At 40.6% G+C, this 23,369-nt stretch overlaps 1 protein-coding gene across 1 annotated transcript in view; it reads left to right on the top strand.

The window, feature by feature from the left end:
• LOC116597392 (thiamine transporter 2-like) overlaps positions 1-23,369 on the top strand; it is a 44,101-nt gene that overhangs the window by 5,811 nt on the left and 14,921 nt on the right. The window contains exons 2-5 of the mRNA XM_032355054.1: positions 3,671-3,755; positions 15,282-15,442; positions 17,471-18,284; positions 22,208-22,400. Coding sequence (XP_032210945.1) covers positions 15,293-15,442; positions 17,471-18,284; positions 22,208-22,400 — 1,157 coding nt within the window. The 5' untranslated portion in view covers positions 3,671-3,755; positions 15,282-15,292. The remainder of the gene's footprint in view (positions 1-3,670; positions 3,756-15,281; positions 15,443-17,470; positions 18,285-22,207; positions 22,401-23,369) is intronic.

The following is a 23,369-nucleotide window of genomic DNA, read 5'->3' as shown; positions in this document are numbered from 1 at the left end:
GTATAAAGCCTCCTTTCCTCTCGCTTTTAAGACCACAAAGGTAAGCCCGCACAAGTTTTAACTTATCTGCTGGAGGAAGCAGCTGATGAAAGACACCTTTCTAGTTTTTGCTATAGACGCTGGTTCCACCAAATACGGAACCACTTTTGCTTCATCTTCATATGATAAAAGAAAGTATGGTAAAGTATTCATTCCAGGGCAGGGTGGGGGGTATATCAGAACAGAGAGGGCAATAACAAAATAATGATTTGTATAGAATTCTGATTCTACTCCTTGTCATGGAGAAGGTACATGAGTCAAATAATAGTTTAAATGTCATTGCTTTTTAGAATTTTTCCAGGGTTGGACAGGACTGCAACATTTACTCAAAATTATACACTATTAGGTTTAACAATAAAAGCAAAGCATCCTCGAAGCAACTTCTGTAAATGTCCATTGAACTGATTTCAAGGATGCCTGCTGCCTTCCTCAGCCATAAAAAGAATGAAATGTCTTCTGTAACAACATAGATGGACCTGGGGGGGGTACTATGCTGAGGGAAATAAGTCAAACACAGGAAAACAAATACTGTATGACTTCACTTACATGTGGAATCTAAATTAAAAAATTAATAAATAAAACAAAATAGAAACAGACTCACAGATACATAAAATAGAGGAGGAGGGGCTGGAGTTAGACAAAACAGGTGAAAAGATGAAGAGGTACAAATTTCCAGTTTCAAAATAAATAAGCCATGGAAATATATTATACAGCATAGGGAATATAATAATATTATTATAATAAATTTGTATGGTGACAAATAGTAACTACACTTATTGTGAGAAACATTTTATAATATCTAAAAATATTAAATCATTATGATGCACATATGAAACTAACAGGATATTGGATTTCAATTACACTTCAATAAGAAAAAGAGAATGCATACTACATTTATTATCAGTTGGGGTCATATGTGACATTTAATGATGCTCATCATTTTATTTTTTTAAGATTTAACTATTTATTAAAGAGAGTGTGTGCTCACAAACATAGGGGGAGGGGCAGAGGGAGAAGGAGAGAATCTCAAGCAGACTCCCCGCCAAGTGGGGAGCTGGACATGGGGGGGCTCTCAATCTTACGACCTTGAGACCACGACCTGAGCCAAAATCAAGAGTTGGAAGCTCAACCAACAGTACCATCCATGTACCCCAATGTTCATCATTTTACATGGCAACCTTAAGTTGTATACGACGCAGTTCTAATTTAGGGAATAGCCAGCAAGGGCAGAGCAGAAAGTAAACAAGACCATGAAAGAACTTGAAAGGAATGCAAGAAGGAAACAAAACCAGTATGCCCCATCCAGCAGGTAGAAGAAGAAGAGTTCAAACCTTGCATCCTTACAGAACTGGATTCTAAACTGCGTGACCCTGGGCCAGCCACATTATCTCTCCTGGAATGGCTGCTTCCTTAACTGTCAAGTGGAGGTGATATCTACTTTGTGAAATTTTCAGAGGATTAAAAACAAAGCATAGAAAGTATGTTGTATAAATGTCTACCCAAGCAGGTATTAGGGTCAATGGCAACCCCCAGCGGTATTATTTTTACATGTTTATTGATAATATGGATTAGGAAGAATTAATTTGGTTTTGGTAGAGAATTGCATACTTGGAGCACAGGCTGAGCACTTGAAATCTCAGAAAATGTGGACAGACAGGCACAGCCAGGTTGAAGGAGGTCCCTAGAAGTGATATTTACAGGTGGTTATTCAAATTAAAGTGGTATCAGAAGAAGACTTGTTGTATTTGACCTCTCAGGAGATTCCAGGGGGTATGGAGGGGATGAGAGTCTCTGTGGGCTGAAGAATTTCAGATACTTGTGTGCATATGTCTTTTGAGCCATGGAAACCTGCCACGCCCCCCTTGTGCATCACTAATCCAAACAGCATGCAGACCCAACACTCAGGTGGTCCCTTTTTGGGAAAGCATCTGGGTGGGGGTATCAGAGTGGTCTTCAGATTAGGGGTGCATCAAAATCTAGAGAATCTCTGAGTAGCTGTTGAAAATTGCATGCAGGAGATTCCAGCACCCTCTCTTGGAAGGGCACCCTAGGATCTCCATGGAACATGGGGAAAGCCCTAATGGAGAACTTAGTTTTGAGTCTAAAAGACAAGATCAGGAAAGCAAAATCACCAACTAAGAAATGTACCCTGAAAAAAACCTGAAGATGAGGTTTTTTTCCCACACAGATGTGATCAAAACATGGACAGGCAATGAAATTTAGAGCGTTGGTATGATTATTGTAGAAATTACAAGAGAAAGAAGGAAAAGAGAAGACAGAGATATTGGAAGCAAAACAGAGACATCCCAATGGAGCTAAGGAATGGTATGACCAAAGTAGCTGATGACTTAAGCAAGAAGAGGTAATTGTAGATAGAGCCAGTTGATGAGGTCCCTTATTAGAAGGAGAATAGCGTGTGGCCATGAGAATGGGGAATGGAGACAGCATGGAAAAAGAGTCCCTACAGATGAGAAGACTGAGGAACTGGGAAGATGAGATGCATTTCAGGTGGATATTGAAGAACTGTAAAATAATAGCAGGACTTGGGTTGAAGAATTGATGCCCAGGATTTGGAAGACAGAGGAAGAGAGATGGGGAAGTCAGTGAATATCGGCAAGTAGACCACGATGAAGTGGTCAAGATAAGTGAGTTCTGAAGAAATGAACATTGTCTGGAGACAGCCTGGAGGGTCAAGGACAGTATCAACTACCACATGTGAACACCCGAAATCACAGCTAGAAAACGATGGAGCTGATATTTGAACTCAAGATCCTGGAAAATACTAGCAGAATTATTGCTCTCCTTAGCTGCAGGAAATAACTTCATCCCCTTCGCTCTCATTATCACCTCCTCCATTTCTATATCCTTGCTCAGTCTTGGGATTTTGCCTATTCTTCTCCTCTTCTCTCCACAAAGGCTGAGGTTTTCCCCCCTCCCCATCAAGTCAGCGATTGCGTTTCTTGTATTAGGTTGATCTCTGGTTTTCTCAAACCAAAATTCAGAGGGCAGAGGAATTTCAACATCTCCAGGATAGTAGAAATAGCTGTAGGTCCCTGAAAGTCATGGAGAAGAAAATACCAGAAGTTCAGCTCCACATTCAATTACGGAGTTGGGCCAACCACCCACAGTCAGGCTAGACAGAAACATAATGAATTAAAGAAGAGCGTGGGCTTCTAGGAGCACAGAGAACAGGTGACTCTCAGTAAGGCTCGTCCATGGCTCCACAGATAATCATTTCATTGATTACACAAGAAAGACCTAGAAAACCCCAAAAGCATTCCATATGGGAGAGCAAATCTCTACTTTGTGTGAAGTAGAAGTAAATGGAAAGCAGTTATCTCAATTTAACCTCTGGCAAATATTTTTCGTTGTTGTCATTCTGACGTAGTTCAGTTTCTGATTTTTATTGCCTCCTACTCTGCTTAAGTAAGAGCTTTATTACTAAAACCGGATCAGTATTTACTTTACCTCAAGGAAGAGGACAATCAATCTAATAGATCTTCAAATAAATCAACCTTCACGTGGGCCCCCCTTATGAAGGGATAGAGTGGGTAGTAGATTACATGACGTCACCTGGAAGGTCATCCCTCCCAAAGCCAAGATTCCACCCACGCTATTCACTCTTTTCCAGAGAGCATCTTGTTCCACGGTGAGCATTATCTCTACCCTTCCTTCAAAGTGAAATTACCAGAGGACTCATGGATTATTACTGGCAAGTAAGTGTGAACGCCCTTGTGGAAGCTTGTACCTCTCACTGTAGACAGCACTGCTCAGGCTGAGAATACCAGAAGCCAGGTACCTAACATACGAGTCCTTTAACACGTCACATCTCTTTTCAGATTTCTCTTATATCTAATACTGCAGGCTTTCACGCACGCACGCACGCACCCCCACTCCCTGCTCACTTACCTCAATGGTCTGCGAAACAGGAGGGATCTTGGGATTCAAGGAGAGAAGATAAGCTCTGGGAGGCTGAGCAGGGGAGTCTCCTCAGAGGGTAGATTTTATCTTGTTAGTTAACCTCACCAATATCTGTGCTTCTCTGGCTGTTGGTAACTCGATGTCATCCCCACGGACCACCGCCACCTTCCAGGGCTTCCTCCCTCCTGCCTGGGACATCGGCTGATTTTAATTCCCTGTATGGTTTCGGGTCAGTCTGCTCATGAAAAGCACTCCTGTGAGATTCAGAAGATGGAAAATAAAGAAGTGACTAGTATTTTCCAAGACAGTTACCTTAACTGCAAAAAAACCCAGGGTAGAACCCCTTCTCAGAGAGGCCTTTGGATAAATGTAAATACCTATCACCTTAATAACGTTTAAATCCAAACTTCCTGAGTGGCTGCACCAGCTTGCATTCCCACCAACAGTGCAGGAGGGTTCCCCTTTCTCTGCATCCTCGCCAGCATCTGTCATTTCCTGACTTGTTGATTTTAGCCATTCTGACTGGTGTGAGGTGATATCTCATTGTGGTTTTGATTTGTATTTCCCTGATGCTGAGTGATATGGAGCACTTTTTCATGTGTCTGTTGGCCATCTGGATGTCTTCTTTGCAGAAATGTCTGTTCATGTCCTCTGCCCATTTCTTGATTGGATTATTTGTTCTTTGGGTGTTGAGTTTGCTAAGTTCTTTATAGATTCTGGACACTAGTCCTTTATCTGATATGTCGTTTGCAAATATCTTCTCCCATTCTGTCAGTTGTCTTTTGATTTTGTTAACTGTTTCCTTTGCTGGGCAAAAGCTTTTGATCTTGATGAAATCCCAATAGTTCATTTTTGCCCTTGCTTCCCTTGCCTTTGGCGTTGTTCCTAGGAAGATGTTGCTGCGGCTGAGGTCGAAGAGGTTGCTGCCTGTGTTCTCCACAAGGATTTTGATGGATTCCTTTCGCACATTGAGGTCCTTCATCCATTTTGAGTCTATTTTTGTGTGTGGTGTAAGGAAATGGTCCAATTTCATTTTTCTGCATGTGGCTGTCCAATTTTCCCAGCACCATTTATTGAAGAGGCTGTCTTTTTTCCATTGGACATTCTTTCCTGCTTTGTCGAAGATTAGTTGACTGTAGAGTTGAGGGTCTATTTCTGGGCTCTCTATTCTGTTCCATTGATCTATGTGTCTGTTTTCGTGCCAGTACCAGGCTGTCTTGATGATGACAGCTTGGTAATAGAGCTTGAAGTCCGGAATTGTGATGCCACCAACGTTGGCTTTCTTTTTCAATATCCCTTTGGCTATCCGAGGTCTTTTCTGGTTCCATATAAATTTTAGAATTATTTGTTCCATTTCTTTGAAAAAGATGGATGGTACTTTGATAGGAATTGCATTAAATGTGTAGATTGCTTTAGGTAGCACATGGAGGCTCCTCAAAATGTTGAAAATAGAACTGCCCTACGACCCAGCAATTGCACTATTGGGTATTTACCCTAAAGATACAAAAGTAGTGATCCAAAGGGGCACATGCACCCGAATGTTTATAGCAGCAATGTCCACAATAGCCAAACTATGGAAAGAACCTAGATGTCCATCAACACATGAATGGATCAAGAAGATGTGGTATATATACACAATGGAATACTATGCAGCCATCAAAAGAAATGAAATCTTGCCATTTGCGACAACATGGATGGAACTAGAGCGTATCATGCTTAGTGAAATAAGTCAAGCAGAGAAAGACAACTATCATATGATCTCCCTGATATGAGGAAGTGGTGATGCAACATGGGGGCTTAAGTGGGTAGGAGAAGAATAAATGAAACAAGATGGGATTGAGAAGGAGACAAACCATAAGTGACTCTTAATCTCACAAAACAAACTGAGGGTTGCTGGGGGGAGGGGGTTTGGGAGAAGGGGGTGGGATTATGGACATTGGGGAGGGTATGTGCTTGGGTGAGTGCTGTGAAGTGTGTAAACCTGGTGATTCACAGACCTGTACCCCTGGGGATAAATATATGTTTATAAAAAATTAAAAAATTAAAAATAAAATAAAATAAATAAATAAATAAATAAATAAATAAATCCAAACTTCCTGAAGCCTATAAGAATATTCTGTAACAGAGGCTTAATCAGGCTCTCTGCTCAGCGGGGAGCCTGCCTCTCCCTCTCTCTCTGTCTGCCTCTCTGCCTGCTTGTGATCTCTGCTTGTCAAATAAATAAATAAAATCTTAAAAAAAAAAAAGAATATTCTGTAACATAGCAGGATGTATACAAATAAAATACCATTAAACTTAAACAATTACTAGGTAGTGTCAGATATTGTACTTTTAAGCCCAGAAATGCAAGTGGAAATTTGTCTGTAAATTCATATAACACTTAGGTTATCTGGGTCCTATTAGAAACATTTCATAAAACACACTAGCTTTTGCCATTTTAACCCATAACATATATAACTCCTACTAATTCTATTTCTCTGGAGAACCCTGACTGATACAATAATCAATCTCAGGCTATATACTTTGCCAACACTAGATAATTTATCCAAAAAATGTTAATTGAGCACCTACTAAATGTGAATATAGTCGACACCAAGATGATTCTGGCTCTTCTATTTTAAAAGGCAGAAATGGACAAAGACCATTAAGCATATTAATATATAGCAAGTGGTGACAAAGCATTACCAACAGAAGAAAAAAAAAAATTTGGACAGGGTGTCCTGAGGAGGACTCTGTCTAGGAAGGGGCCTTGGAGCCCCATCTGTTGGAAAGTATGGGGTGCAGCCTGCAAGCACCGAGAGGAGGAGTATTCCAACAGGTGGATTAGGAAGACTCGTGGCCCCAAACAGGAAGCACATTTAACCCACGTGGGCGTTGTCATTGCACGCAGGCCTGTAGGTTTATCCCGTGGGAAGTACATTGAGCTGCACTCAGGAGACAGGCCCTGTCACTACCCAGCAGCCATGTTATCTTCCGGTCTCTACTTCAAGAAAAATGAAGAATTAGGACCAGATTGGTGATTCTTTCCAAAATACTTGTAGTGGACTTGCATTCCACAACCTCCTCTCAAGGATTTCCAATGTACAATTAAAGACTCTGAGGAACATTCCAGCAAAGGAACTCATGTAACTTTATTTAACCCAATGCTTCTGAATTTATTTGGTCTCAAAACTCTATTTCTGTTATGAATAGAATTTGAGTGCATTGCAAACACTATCAGAAATACTGGACTCTAAGGAGCCAGTTTATCTTTCAGTTCTATAGCTGTCTGAATAATGGGACATAAAATCACACACCCCCGTCACGCCTGCTGTCTAACTAGCAGGCCCTAGGACTTCAAAAAGAAGGGACTGGAGAGAGAATAACTTTTAAATTTATTTTTGGTGGTAGAACCTTTTTGACATATAAATTCCTATGTGAAAAAAATAATAAAAATTACTAAATTCCTATGTTAACCGTCAATAAACAAAGCAGATAAAAATCAGAGATGCTTGGGCTGAAACAGGTCTGGATTTGCTGTGACATCATCGGCTCTCTGTCCCCATGTGCTGGGATCACACTGCCCTCTAGTGCCTAATACGCAAAGAGAGTGAAGCAAAAACTACTACAGAAATCTCTTTAAAACTTCCAGCCTCAGAGTGGCCCCAAACTGCTGTTTGTTAATCTGTGATTCTCAAAGTGAGGTCCCCAACGGTCAGCACCACCTGGCTACTTGTTAGAAATGAAAATTCTCAGTCTCTTCCTTTCCTTGCCAAGACATGCTGAATCAGTAAGTAGGGAAGAGACCCGACAGTTGGTGTTTAAACACCTTCTCCAAATGAGAAGCAAAATCACAGCTCAGCCCATCCCCCACAGGTGGGAGTACCATGTCGCTTTCAATTAAGAAAAAAAAAAGAAAAAAGAGGGTGCCTGGGTGGCTCAGTGGGTTGGGTCGCTGCCTTCGGCTCAGGTCATGATCTCAGGGTCCTGGGATCGAGTCCCACATCGGGCTCTCTGCTCGGCAGGGAGCCTGCTTCCTCCTCTCTCTCTCTCTGCCTGCCTCTCTGCCTACTTGTGATCTCTCTCTGTCAAATAAATAAATAAAATCTTTAAAAAAAAAAAAAAAGAAAAGAAAAAGAACTTGGAACAGCTCGGTTGACAACCAAAAATTCACAGAGGTCTTTCTTTACCTAGGACTTGTTCAACAATTTTCACTTTATGCCATTCTTTCAGACTCAGTATGAGTTACATCCACTCCAACAATAGCACTGGACCCAATTTATCTGTAGCATTGCCATGAATGACAAAAGAAGGTTCTAGAATGAGCCTGTCCCACTTTTCTTTAAAGAAAATTTCTGTAATGGTAATGCCCATCGTAAAACATAGGGTTTGCATTGTGAAGTAGTGATGAAAACCCTGTAACTCTAACTTGTGTTAAGTACATACACAAGGTGGTCTTTCCATCATAAGTTTTTTTCCTGGCCCACCATCCTGGATCTGCTCTGTTCAGACCAGGCAGACCAAATATGGGTGAATGAGAATGAGTTAGAACAATTTTACTACAACTACAACAGAACTGGCTTTCTTCCTTCCTTCCTTTTTCTTCCTTCCCCAAAGGCTTCCTGACTACTTGGGGTGTCTGAAGTTTCTGTTGGCTGAAAGCACAAACCCAACCAAAGGTGCCCTAAGAACATCAGTCTCCTGTACAAAAGACACCTTCATTACCATTGTGGCACTTGAAATTTGATAAAGAAGACAGACTCAGTAAAATGGAGTGCTGTCATTATTGACATCAGTATCTCAGCGGGAACGTCAATAGAAAATAAACTTATGAGTAATAACTAAGCTCTAAGGAAATTTATAAATTTTTATTTAAAAATTACAGTCTGCTTAGGCAGGTGACCTAAAAGAGTGAGGCACTCTTTTGTCATTTCTGCAACTCATACAATGAGAACACTTCAGTTTTTTGAACCACTAATGTATGGGGTATAACCAATGTTTATTACCTAGGTGAAGATATTTATAGGTAGCTATAAAAACGAACTGGGAAATTTCATTCAATATGTAAATAAAGACTCATTTGTCCTACTTATAGTTAACAATAATGAAAGTGTGAATACAAGAAAATCCAGGATAGAACATATTCAATGAAAAATTTTAAAGTGTAATGTATCATACATTTTGTCCAAATTATCAAAAATTCAAATTACAAGGAGAAGGGAGGGAAAAATAAAATAAGATGAAAACAGAGAAAGAGACAAACCACAGAGACTCTTAACTCTAGGAAACAAACTGAGGGTTACTAGAGGGGAGGAGGGTGGGGGTAGGGTAACTGGATGATAAGGATTAAGGAGGGCACGTGATGTGATAAGCACTGGGTGTTATATCCAACCGATGAGTCACGGACCTCTACCTCTGAAACTAATAATATACTATATGTTAATAAATTGAATTTAAATTTTAAAATTTTCAAATTCGATGTATTATAATCAATATCAGCTTCCTAAAGTGGCTGCAAAGCACTACAAAGCTGGGTGGTTTAAAACATCAGGAATTTATTGCCTCTCTCATAGTTCTGGAGACTAGAAGCTTAGAACTAAGGTGTCCGTAGGTCCCTTCTCCCTCTAAAGGCTGTAGGGAAGAGCCTTCCTTGCCTCTGCCAACTTAAGGTGTTTCCTGGCAATACTTACTGTTCCTTGGTTTATAGATCTATCATTCCAGTCTTTTCCTTTGTTGGCACATGACCACCTTCTCCCTGTGGGTCTCTGTGTCTCTCCTTATGAGCTTCTCACTCATATCGGAATAAAGGCCCACCCTACTCTAGGATGACCTCATCTTAACTAATTATATCTGCAACAACCCTGTTTGCAAGTAAGTTCCATTTTAACGTACTGGGAATTAGGACTTCAACATATTTTGGGGGTGGGGACACAATTCAACCCTTAACAGTCTGCCTTCTGGCCTCCCAAAATTCACATCCGCCCCCCACATACAAAATTACATTCACCCCATTCCCAACATTCCCAAATGTCTTAACTATCCCAGTATTCACTCTAAATCCAGGCTGCCATCTAAATATCATCAATTCGGAGTCCCAAATTTCTTCATTTAAACCATATAAATCACTACGCGTGAGACCCGGGATATGATTCATCCTTTGGTAAAATTCCCCTTCATCTGTGAACCAGAGAACAAGGTATCTGCTTATAAAATACAATTATCATGGCATAGGATAGACATTCTCATTCCAAATAGCAGAAATTGGAAGGGAAAAGGCGGGTAATGGGTCCCAAGGAAGACTTAAAATCCAGCAGGGTAAGTTCCATTAGATTTCAAGACCTGAGAATCATTCCTTGAGGCTCAGTGCTCTGTCCTCTGAGCCTGACAGGACAGCAGCCTCACCCTGTAGACCTGAGGGGGTCTCATCAGCCCAAACTTCTCCATCTGTGCCTCTGCTTTCAGACTCACTCACTTTTTTGTTTCATGCTGCTTCTGTCCCTATTAAGCCATGCTGGTAGTGATTGTACTGGTATAACATTCTCAGTTTTATACCAGTAGAATGCAATTCACAGAGGTCCAAGCCATCAGACCAGAGGGTCCTCTACAGAGCTTTCCAGGATAACCCCATCTCCATTCCTGGCTTCTACCAAGATGGTTGATTGGATCCATCACCCGAACACCTGAGCTATTTAGCCAGTGATGGTCCAGCCACACTGTTGGCTCTGTTTATAAAGTATGCTATCTAGATTGGCTGAGAATCTTCCAAGTCACTGAGTGCTGATTCCTTTTTGCTTCGGAGTTCATCCCTCGATTTCTTTCCTTTCTCTCACATTTTATTATAAGTAGAAAGGAGAAGCCAGGCTGTACCTTCAACACTGCTTGGAACTCTCCAAACAAAGTTATCTCCAAGCAAAATTCATTGCTTATAAGTTCTACTCTCTTTCCAACAACGAAACATAATTAAACTGTGTTCTTTGCCATTTTAGAACCTTTCTTTAGAACCAAATCACCTTTCTTCCAGTGTCCAATTACATGTTTCTCCTTCCCATCTAGGACATCACCAAAGCACTTTTACCATTCATATTTCTAGCAACATTCTGTTCCTGGTAAGATATGTCTTCTCTAAAACAATAGACGCTTTCTCTGTAGTGTGCCTCCTCTCTTCTTCCTGAGCCCTCAGCAGAAGTGCATATAATGGCAATATTTCTACCAACAATCTCTTCAAGGCATTCTAAATTTTTTTTTTATCTAGTACCTCACAATTCTTCCAGCCTCTACCCATTTTCCAGTCCAAACTCACTTCCATGCTTCTATGTTTGTTACGGCACCATGTCACTTCCCAGTACCAAAACTGGTCTCAACAATTCATTAATCCTTGTGATTTCCTGGGTGCAAGGGAACCATGCCATTGAAATGAGTCCCTAATCTTACCTGATAGCATCCAAATAGCAAGATTAGTGATATGAACCCTGAAAGTCAACTAGAAAGAAATCTGTCTAATCACCATTAAAAATGATGATTTTGGTCAGTATGTATTAACCAACACAGCTGGTTAGAAAGGGCAGAGCAAGGTTCAGATGGAAAATGTTGACATGGAAAGCTGACTTAAGTCATCTAGATTTAAAAAAAAAAAAAAAAATTTAATACTGAGTCATGGTGAGCTGGAATATAGAGGTCTTTCTCTCCTAATTCTTTAAAAAGTATGTCCAGTAAATGTTCACTAATCTAGACAAGAATCTAAGTGAATTTAGTAAAACATTTAAATGGAGAATTAGAGGTGTGGACAGTATGTGTTTTGAGCAAAATCTAATTAAATTGATTATGTTCCCTTTATGGCAAACCATAAAGGTCTGATTACAAGACAAGCAAGAATGACTTATGATCTCTCATATGTAAGTTAGTATTTATAAAGGGATTTCAGACAATTTAATTCCTTAAAGAAATAGTTTTCCTTGTGATCTTAAATTGTAAACTTACTCTTTCCATGTCTTCTTATTCTCTTAAATTAATTTTGAAATTATTCCTACATAGTGTACTGATGATCAATAATTCAACTTATGTGGGTCTAACATTATGAGCTGTTACTTTATCAGGGATTCATTGGTGGTATGATTTCCTGGGTCACTGGGACTAGACCAGACTCTCAAAGAAAGGCCAGGGGAAGACATTGGTATTTACTGTGTTAGGCAGTGCCCTGAGTTGTCCCCTGTTGACCTCATGTACTCTTCACAAATAATAAAGTAGATCACTGTTACCTTCTTTTAATCAGTGGGGCTCAGAGAGGCAAAGGAATTTGACTAAGTTCAGCCAGCTATGTTAAGTACAGCAGAAAACACATCTATCAGAAGGTCCACATCGCAGTAATAGCTGGGATACTTATTAAATGCCCACCCACTCATGGCAGTGCACCTGCTCCTCAAATTGCAAGGGCCCCGAAGCTGCAGAACACCCCTCCTCAAACACCTGGGATGGAACTGTGTCCTGAAACAGAAGCCCACTGTGTTCAGTGCACCCAACATCCTCCTCCAGAAGACTAGAAATTTACATTTTTGACATAACTAAGCAAATCAGGGCCTTTGTTCGGTAACTTTTTAACTAATTTCCAATGACCTTTGAAGCAACAGGTTAAAAATCAACTAAGAATTATCACCTGCTTGAACTATTAACATCACACCACTAGAGTAACCTGAGATTGTAAATTCAGTATATGTCTTTTTTTTAAAGCTGTAACCCCACCATTAATTTTAAAAAGGGGAAAATGCCTTGGAATTAAAAAAAGGAGGTCTAAGGAAGGAATGTTTGCATCTATCATGTTGGGTTCTTCACTCCCGTCAATCTCAGGGGAGACCAGATATCAAGGAATAGCACACGCCTCGTGGTTTCAAGGTTCTTCGCATTAGTTTTCCACAGGCCATAAGGAAAGCCCTTCAATTCAGAGGGGCTATGCACGCAGAGCACCATAGAGAAAATGAAAACGCAGGGTCCCTTTGCAGTAAGTGAGGATACCAGCAGGGGGCCAACTTGGAGCCCGTCCTGAGAGCAGCCCCATTTCACATTCGAGAGGATTTGTTCTGCTGTTTCTCCACATGATCACTTGTCATGTGAATCTTCCCATGGTGGTGGTAACGGATTCCGTATTCTAGTCAGACCAACCAATCCACCCATCTTGAGTTCAACACTCTTTGACAAACCGGCTGCCAACATCTGAGGTGGAAAGGGAAGTTACCCACTTGCCCAGATGAGGACAACTGGGGCCTCGGTCCCTTAAGAAACTGTGTCCAGGGATCACACAGCTCAAAAGGTGTAGTCCAGATTTTGAATTTCTCAACTGCAAAAGCCGTGTTCTTCTCACCAGAAAATCCTCGTTTCTTTGATCCAAAACTATTTTCATGGTAACCTCCAGGGGCATCTGAGGGCTCAGTTGGTTAAATGACTGACACTTGGTTTCAGCTCAGGTCATGGTCTCAGGGTCCTGGGATTGAGCCCCACATCAGGCTCCATGCTCAGCGGGGTGGTGATGGGGGTTCTGCCTGGGATTCTCTCCCTGCCCCCCTCAAATAAATAAATAAATCTTTTGGGGGGAAAAAAAGAATAACCTCTATGTTCCTTTTTTTTTTTTTAAGATTTATTTATTTATTTGACAGAGGGAGAAATGATAAGTAAGCAGAGAGGCAGGCAGAGAGAGAGAGTGAAGCAGGCTCCCTGCTGAGCTGAGAGCCTGATGCAGGGCTCAATCCCAGGACCCTGAGATCATGACCTGAGCTGAAGGCAGAGGCTTAACCCAGTGAGCCACCCAGGAGCCCCAGACTTCCATATTCTTGAGAAGCAAACAGTGGCTTGTATTTCCTACTCCAGAGAACAACTTTAAGTAATTAGAAAACTTGGGAAATATCTCCTTATTATTATTTGAGTTGTTCTGGTCCGTTAGAAACCATGTTTGGCCAAGTGGCTGTACTTTGAACAAACATTTCCAGGAGACTTTTGATGTGTGAGATTGTGTGTTAGACTCGGTGACAAAAATGAATCCCTGCCTCCTGCCCCCCTAACTGCCAGGCTAACAAACAGATGTGCACGTCAAAGGCACCTCAGTGTCTTCCAAAGTCATGCCTTCCACAGAACGCAAAGTGTGTGCTTACTGACTGGCATTGTTCTAGCTTGTAGTAATGCGTGTAATCTTGACAACACGAGGTAGATATCATTATCTTCACTTTACAGATGAGAAATCTGAGATACTGAAGAGGTTGGTAACTTGCCATAGTTTTCAAGCTTGTAATTAGCAGGAAGAATCTGGACCTTACTGACTCCAGAGCCCTGCCCTTGACCGTCAGGGCACCCTGCTTTGTCAGGGCTGTGACTGAGAGGAAGCATAGATGAAGGAGGGAGAGAAGCTGGAGAGGGTCTGGAAGCTTCAGGGAGGAAACGGTCAATGACTGAGTGAGTGACGTTCTCTCAGAGCAGTCGACTGCCTCCCTAAGGGCTGCACATATCTTCCCTCAGCAGAATTTAAGGCTTGACCTCCTGAACTTAAATTCTCACATTTCAGTATTAACAATGTAAGCGGCAAAAAAACAGGAACAGAGCAAGTGCTAAGTATCACCTCAGAAATACTTTTAAGTCCTGTTGAATTTCATGCATGATGCCATGTTGTCTAGATGTCATGGAGTTCTTCTGAAGAGAGATATTAAAAACAAATCAAATCACCTGGGTGGTTGACAATGAAAATCTGTGGAGGCTTCTTATGCTAAACCAAGGTTCACCTTGAGTTTGATTCTTAGAAAAAGCAAGGGGTCTATCTGCTTTATAAATCTTCACTTCGCAAAGGCTATTTTATTCACCATTTTAAAGCACTCAGTAAAATGAATTTCCAGTTCATCAGCTGCTACAGGGTAATAGGCTCATGACAGGGGGGCGTGAAGCAGATGTTTGCTTAGCAACTACGTTTATCAAAATTCCACCAATCTTATCTTATGCCCAAGATTTCTGCCTGAGGAGAAATTCCCTGACTCCTTTCTACTGAAGAAGATTACAGGAGAAACCCACTGGCTTGCGGTACTGGGGAGTAAATTTTCCTCAGTGACCCCGCCACTCCAGCAGAGATGAAACTTAACCCCTTTACTGCAGTGTTTTCAGATAATCATTAGTTTTCTCTTTAAACCAAAAAATCCAAAGACAAGACTCAAGTCCCTGTATTTTGATCTGTGATATGTGTATTTATTGTCACACGATTTGCTTTTTGTCACTTTTAAGACCATAGGACAAATGGAGCATGGGGAAGAGAACACGAGTTTTATGAAAAGAAAGCATCGATCTTCAGACTTCCTTTTTTCTTTTTTCTCCCACAGTTTAACCATCCATGAATTGTTGCCAGACATCACCAAGCAATTCCTGGGTTTTCCCCACAGTAAACCTCTGCTGCTTTGGATTTTTCTCAATGATGAAACCATCAGAACCGTTTGTGGTACCTTATTTAGCAGGACCAGATAAAAATATAAGCCTCGGTGTGGTAAGTTTACTAACGTGCTTATCTCAGATTTATGTCTTGTTAGAACCAATGTCTAAACCTTGGGTGGGAGCAAAGTATCAACACTTCTTACAATCTCAAAGATGAACAAATGGGCCTTAATGATTTCTGTGTATTTGTCATTTAAAATATAAAATTCTTTGCTACCACACAGATAGGGTGAGTTCAAAACAAGCTTTGAGCTATATAAAAACAATACTCCTGGATGTCATTGCTTATTATTATGAATCTAAAATAAAGTAGCCATACCTACATATAAACCTTAGAGGATAGTATAAGATTTATAGGGGAAAAATTAGGAAAAAGCATATGAAAAAAATCCTCTGAAGATTTTATTTTCCTCTTTATGTGTAAAAATGAAGGCTATTATTGGCTTCTAGTTAGGTCATAGGATCTAATCCTAAAGAGCCTATGAGTCAGTGTTTCTCAAAGCATGGTCCGTCGACCCACGCAAGAGCATCACCTGGGTAACTTGTTAGAAATGTTCATTTTCAGGCCCCACCCCGGATCTACTGAGTCTAAATGTCTGGTTTTTAATAAACCTTCCAGATAAATTGGCTACACACTAAAATTTTCGAACCTTCCCTTTAATCACTGAACAATAACAAGATCAGACAAAGCACTGTATTGATTCAATTTCCTTAGGGAAAAAAATGTCACACCCATTTTATGAGCTGGTTATTCAGCAGATGGGTCGTTACAATTATATCTCCCTTGGCCTCCCTCTCAGGAAAACATCCTCATGTCCTTACTGGACACCAAGGAAAGTCTGCCCTCTAAACCCATCCACCATTTTCCTTCCCAGTTAAAAAGGTTCGTGCCAGTCTTGAATGCTGGTAGGTGCAGGTAGGTTTGTCTGGGAGATACCCCTGGACTGGATTTAGAGTCCAGAGACGGTCCCTAAAAACAGATATGGAACGTAGCTTTTCCCGGGTTAGTGACTACACCTAATGTCGGGAAGAGCCAGCATGAAGTTCTACCCAAGTATAAGAACACTTAGGTAGAAGGTGACCTGAGAACTCAAGGAGTCAGGACACAGGTTAGGTCAAAACACACTCTCGGGCTCAGTAAGTTGGCAGGTTTACATCAGGGATCTGAGAAGGATTTACGGGGTTCTACCCCATCCTTACCTCATCTCCCACCCACTATAGATTCAGCTTATAGAAGCTAAAGTAATTATGTTCTATTGATGGGCTCAGATGATTGGCCAATACCACCGACTCCTTCCTGGAAAACTGTGGCCAAAGCTGACTTAAACAAGAGAGATACTAACTGGTTTCTCATGGCTCCTCCAAAGCAGCCCAAGAGAGTAAGGCCAAGAATGCGGAAGAACAGAAGACAGACTAGCATTCCTTCTTCTGATATTCGATCTTGAACTGGTCATTTGTCCTATGTGTTCCTGATGACCCAGATGATCTCTTGAGGGTCTGCACATACTGCTGTGGATCAAAGGCAAATATGGTTAGGCTCTGCCAGTACCGAAACATTCTTTTTAACCTTATTGAAGAAGAGTCAACTATTTTAAAAGGAGAGGCAACAGCACGTGAGCAGTCCGACACTGCCCTCGGGAAAGCTGGTAAGCCTAACGTATGCATTATGGCCTCTTTCCCAGCCTCAGTGGTTTATGCAGATTTTCCATTTTAAATTTAATATTTAAATATTAAAATAATTAAATATAAAATATTATTATTTAAATTTAAATATTCCATTTTAAAATGTAAGAAGCAGGTAACTAAGAACAATAACTGCTCTTTCTTTACACTGGAGAGGGGAACCCACATGTTAGGAATATCCATGATTTGGGCCATTTGTTTTCCTTGAATTTCCATTTCCCACGACTTTCCACTGTATTGTCGAACACTCATGTGAAGTATCAAATTGACGTGGGCCAAGCAATGTGTCCTAGGATGGATACATTGTCCTTTGGGTAATATATTATGTCAGAGAACTATGGTATGTTTCACTTCCAGTGCTTTGGTCCTTATGCCCCTCCCCCATTTAATCTCACAGATCACAAATGAGATCTTCCCAATCTGGACATACTCTTACCTGGTGCTGCTGCTCCCCGTGTTCATCCTGACCGATTACGTCCGCTACAAGCCAGTCATCGTCCTGCAAGGAGTCAGCTTCATCATCACCTGGCTGTTTCTTGTATTTGGCCAAGGATTAAGAGCCATGCAGGTGCTAGAGTTCTTCTATGGGATGGTCTCTGCCACCGAGGTGGCATACTATGCCTACATTTACAGCGTGGTCAGCCCCGAACACTACCAGAAAGTGAGCGGCTACTGCAGGAGCATCACACTAGTGGCCTACACAGCAGCCTCGGTGCTGGCCCAGCTCCTCATGTCCCTGGCCAGCCTCTCGTGCTTTTGCCTCAACATCATATCCTTGGCCTCCGTCTCTATGGCCTTTCTTTTCTCACTTCTCCTACCAATGCCTAAGAAGAGCATGTTTTTTCACGCAAAACCCAGCACAGGGGCTTCTCCAAAACCAAGAGGAAGAGATGCTTTCTTAGAGGAACCTCAAAAGGGTCACAAACTAGTCTGCCAAGAAATATTCACCTTTTCAAGGAATCTGGATGATGGTTCGTTAAGCACTCCAAAGCCGGAAAACGTAACTTTGAGGGGTTTTGTGCAGTGGTTCCAAGATCTGAAGGAGTGCTACTCCTCAGAGCAACTTTTTTACTGGTCCCTGTGGTGGGCCTTCTCCACAGCAGGTTTCAATCAGGTTTTGAACTATGTTCAAATCCTGTGGGATTACAAGGCACCGTCCCAGAGTTCTACAATCTATAATGGAGCAGTAGAAGCCCTTGCAACCTTTGGAGGTCAGCATACCAGACTTTATCTTTTCAGATAGTGTTCTTAGTGCAAGAAATATAGTCTTCCAAATCATAGTCTTAGGTTCATTGTACTGACTTCAATACTAAATACCAAATACTCTGAAAAAAAAAAAAAAAAAGCTTTAACACAAACTTTAAAAATTTAAAAGAGGCATTGAATATAAGGGAAGATTGGTGAAGTTATCCATGGAAAATAAAGTTTTACCTACCCCCTAGAAACAGGGACTGCAAATTTCTGTCCCACTGACCAAACCTGGTTTGGCCGTAAAGAGTTGAATGGTTTAAGGTTAAGCTACCAAATCACTTTCCTCTCTAATTGCTCTCTAATTCTAATTGATAAACTGTGGTTTGCAAACTATTAACAGAGGTGGGCAAATGATGGCCCAAGACCCGTGAGAGCTAATAATTTTTACATTTTTAATAGGCTATAAGGGAAAAAATAATATATGCCAAGGTTTGTAAAAATAATAGATCAACCAAATAAAAACAAAGAAGGCTATGTAGTCTGCAAGCCTAAAATATTTACTTTCTGACCCTTTATAGAATACAGATTTTGAAATCAATGTGGTGGATTTCTGACCAGCATTTTTAAATCAAAGAACAGAATAGAAAATTTAGAATAGAATAGAATACAGAGCACAGCAGCTTATAGGGATAAGGTCTGTTTTGTGAAAACTGTTTACATACAAATATGTATGTACTGGTGGACATATAAAACATATTTCTTTTTTTCAGGCTATGGTCAAAGAGGTTTGAAAGCTACTGTTCTATGAGCTACTTTATCATTCAAAGGTTCCTTTTGAGACAACTTAAATAATTTATTTATATCTTTCCTTAACTCTACATGCAGAGATTTGCCAAAACTTGTTGCCTTCTGATTAAGATTATTTTACCTACTCAGCTTCCCTCATTCCCTGTTATATCCAGATTTTTTCTGGAATAATAGTGAATCAAAACGGGGTTCTTATAATCTTACATCCAATTTCTTCTCCACAGCTAGCTTATTGTATTACCTTGTATACTGTTCTCTCTGGTCTTTCCTACACAATATACTTTCATTCATCTGACATTAGTAAGAAGCAGTAAGAATTGTGTCTCTCCACAGTAGCTCTTAACAAATAGCAATCTTTGAGTGTGGAGAAAATGGCAGCAGGAGACAGAGAGTGCTAGGAAAAGGAGAAAGACAGGGTGGGACCTGTTGGGAGAGGCGGGACCTCCAAGAGGCTATGTGTGTTCCTGAGTGTTTATTCCTTCTCCTGGAGCTGACTGGTTAAGTGTTTGTTCAACCTTATTTACTTATTAATGGATTTCTGATACTGCTTTTTGTGCAGCAGGAAAGAGGCAGCGAGACTGAGTGACCCTGAGGAGATCCTGAGAGAATGAGGGTTTCCAGCTTCTGCTACAGGATTCCCCCTCAACCCCATCCTGGGCTTTCGACTTTCAAAAACTTCCCTCCTGGCTGAGAAGCTACCGTGGTTTGGGGGTTCTTAGATTCTTGTCCACGGACTCTTCCTTTTTCCCCGAACATATCTTGTGAAGTTTAAAATCCTTTTCCAAAGAGAATGAGGTGAAGAGGAGGGAAGAGGGTTGATACAGAGTTAATCCTCTAGAGTTTGAAGGGTAGAGCCCAGAGCTGTCTTTGAAGTAAGCCCAACAATGCACATGGTTTTTCCTGATATAACAAAGCTTTCACATCAAATAAGACTTTGAAGATATTATTTTTGAAGTTGGGGTGTTCCACACCCATATATTTATTGAACATTTCAGGGTCCATTGTTGAGATAATATTCTTCTCACTTCCCTTTCTAAAAATTCCATTTGACTCCTAGAAACCAGTTCTAGGATTTGTTTACCTTAAACCCTTTTCCTCTCTAAGGACTTGCTCCTTGGGAGAAGGGAGAAAACAATCTTCTTCTCTTTAGATAATGTACCTTACTGAAGGCATGTGTAGGAAAGGTAAAATGTGCATAAAATTCATTCTTTAAAAGCTCCGCAAACAGGGGCACCTGGGTGGCTCAGGGGGTTAAAGCCTCTGCCTTCGGCTCAGGTCATGATCCCAGGGTGCTGGGATCGAGCCCCACATCGGGCTCTCTGCTCAGCGGGGAGACTGTTTCCCTTCCTCTCCCTCTGCCTGCCTCTCTGCCTACTTGTGATCTCTGTCAAATAAATAAATAAAATCTTTAAAAAAAAAAAAAAAGCTTCCCAAACACAATTTTTCTTTAGTCTCTTTGTGATTGCGATGACCCTAATTAGTGCCAAATTTTTACGCAGAACCAGGTGAAGTAGCCTGGTTTGCTGACCTAATGCCTCATGTAAATTAAGCCTTGCCTTCAAGAAAGAAAGCTAAGGGTAGCAAGAAACCTGACAACTGATTACTTCATTCACAGCACGATGTAGGAACATATTATACATATATCCATATAATACATATCATCACATGAATATGTCCCAGGGGTATGTCTTGTGACTACATGTAGGGCTTGGGTCAGAGTTTCTCATCCTCAGCAATACTGACATTTTGGGCAGGAAAATTCTTCGTCCTGGGGAGCTGTCCTGTGCTTTGTAAGATGTCCCACAACATCATCGGTCCCAACCCACTAGATCCCCTTAACATACCACCACCAGCACCACCCCACACCCCTGACAAGTCATGACAACCAAAATTGTCTTCAAATATTGCCATCTCTCCCCTGAAGGACAAAAACACCTTTGTGAGAAGCACTAGGTTACGATTAGTTTAAATTTGAGTTAAGGTCGGCATTTCTACAATTCTGTCACACACTATTAAAATGAAAAATTGATACATCTCATTTCTCCAGTTGGCTATATTATTTTCAAGAGCAAGGATCCAAAATTTACCACCATATTTTCTCACAGAGAAGCTCAAAAACATTTGATGAGTGAGTAGGTGAATGAATGAGTCAACAAAGAGGGGAATGATTAAACCAACAAATGGGGAAGTGTATAGAGAGAATTCTTAAAAAGAAGATAGGTATGTTTTAGAGATTCGAGGGAATTTTTAAATCGATGTTATAGAGAAGATAGAGAAAGCAGGATAAGGACAGAGAGAGAATCCCTTCTTGCTAGAACATCTGTTATGCGGCACAGAGAAGGACATGGTAGCAAGGGCTGGCATTCAGTCTGAAGAACCTGGTGCCTCACTTGGTCACCAAGTGTTCACAACTGACTGTTCCTTCCACGGTGCTTTGTCTTGACTGAACTTGAGTCAGACTCCTCTCCTTATTACAGACCCCTTACATTCTGCTTGCCCCAATTCTGAGTAAACACCACACAAGGTGGACTGTGCCCCAGCCCCCATCATCTTCTGAAAATGGACCGCAGCAGGACACTTTCCTGTCAGTCTCCACTGATCATTTCCCCTTCCTTGTCCAGCTTCCTCTCCAAAGATCCCATTTATGGCTGCTTGCCCTACAGTGAAGGATTACACTATAAAAGAAAACCCTTTTTCTGTTTGATTTTAAGATGCTTGCAGATTTGGGCAATCAGAGTGTCCTTCCTATTGCAATTCTTTCTTCTAAATAAAGCCTCCCCCTATCAAAGTCTGGATTTGTTTTTGTTTGACACCAGTTTTCTGAACCCAAGTTTTATCTTCTGCAAAGGGAAGAAGAAAGGGAAAAAAGGCCTCTCTGGGGCCATTCCAGTCTGTGATTTATGGAGACCCAAATTCAGTTGGTCTATTTCAAACTTTAAGAGAAAAAGATATGCACTCTTCCCAGAGGTGGATCAAGTGATTGTCATTCAGTCAAAGGTCATGATTGGTCAACATTTTTTACCATAGCCTGGAAATGCTTCAGTGCCCATCCACTGTGAATTTTAACAAAACATCTCCCTACTTTGTATATGTGGAAATGACAAGTTGTAATATATATTGATTCCTTCCTTTCCAGGGGCTCTGGCAGCCTTCACAGCAGGCTGTGTGAAAGTCAACTGGGATCTCCTGGGAGAGATGGCCCTGGCAATGTTCTCAGCAGTGGATGCCGGTTCTCTACTTTTCATGCATTACACAATTAATATTTGGGTGTGCTATGCTGGTTTTGTGATATTCAAGTCAAGTTGCATGCTTCTCATAACGATAGCAGCGTAAGTATTTATCATTTCTTAATCTAAATCTCAAGCAACAGAACAGGTTTCTTTATTTATTCTTCTAGTTCTTCTGAATAACATTTTCAATGTTATATTTAATGCTTAATATAAGAGACAACAACTATATTCCTCTTTTAGCAGACTTTCTCCTGCAACTTGATTAAGGTTATTAATCAGACAAAAAAATGCAAAGTTCTCATAATTAGTAAACAGCAATATGCTCTGAGGTTTTGACTTTTTTTGTTTTTTTCTATTGTATTTATTTAACAGAATAATTTTATTGATTTTTTTTCTTTTATAGTCCTCTTTTTTTTTTATTTGGTAAAAACATGTAACATGAGATCTATTTTTCTTAGCAGACTTTTAAGTGCACACTGCAGGATTGCTATCTGTAGGTACAATAGTATACACCAGACTGCTAGAACTTATTTATAATGCATAACTGAAAAATAAGTATTTATATACATTAAGTAGCAACTTAATTTTCCTCTTCACAAAGCCCCTGGAAACTACCATTCTATTCTTTCTTCTATGAATTTGATTATTTTAGACATCACATATCAATGGAATCATGCAACATATGCCCTTCTATGACTGAAACATTTCATGTAGCGTAGTGTTCCCAAGATGCACCCATGTTGTCCCATATTGCAGGATTTCCTTTTTTTTTTTTTTAAGGCTAAATTATAGTCAGTTGTATGTATATACCACATTTTCTTTATTCATTAATCCATCTACAGACATTTCCACATCTTGGTTATTATGAATAGCCGTATAATGAATATGGGAGTGCTCTCATTTCTTCTAGGTCCTGATTTCAATTATTTTCAATAAAGACTCAGAAGTGGGAATTTCTGGATTGTATGGTAGTTTATTTTTAATTTGTTGAGGGACCTCCATACTGTTTTCCATAATGGCTGTACCATTTTGTATTCCCACCAACAGTGTACCATAGTTCTAATTTCT

This window comes from Mustela erminea, chromosome 8 (assembly GCF_009829155.1).
Source record: "Mustela erminea isolate mMusErm1 chromosome 8, mMusErm1.Pri, whole genome shotgun sequence".
Lineage (NCBI taxonomy): Eukaryota > Metazoa > Chordata > Mammalia > Carnivora > Mustelidae > Mustela > Mustela erminea.
Note: the sequence above shows the minus strand (reverse complement) of the source record. Positions and strands in the feature narration are given on the sequence as shown.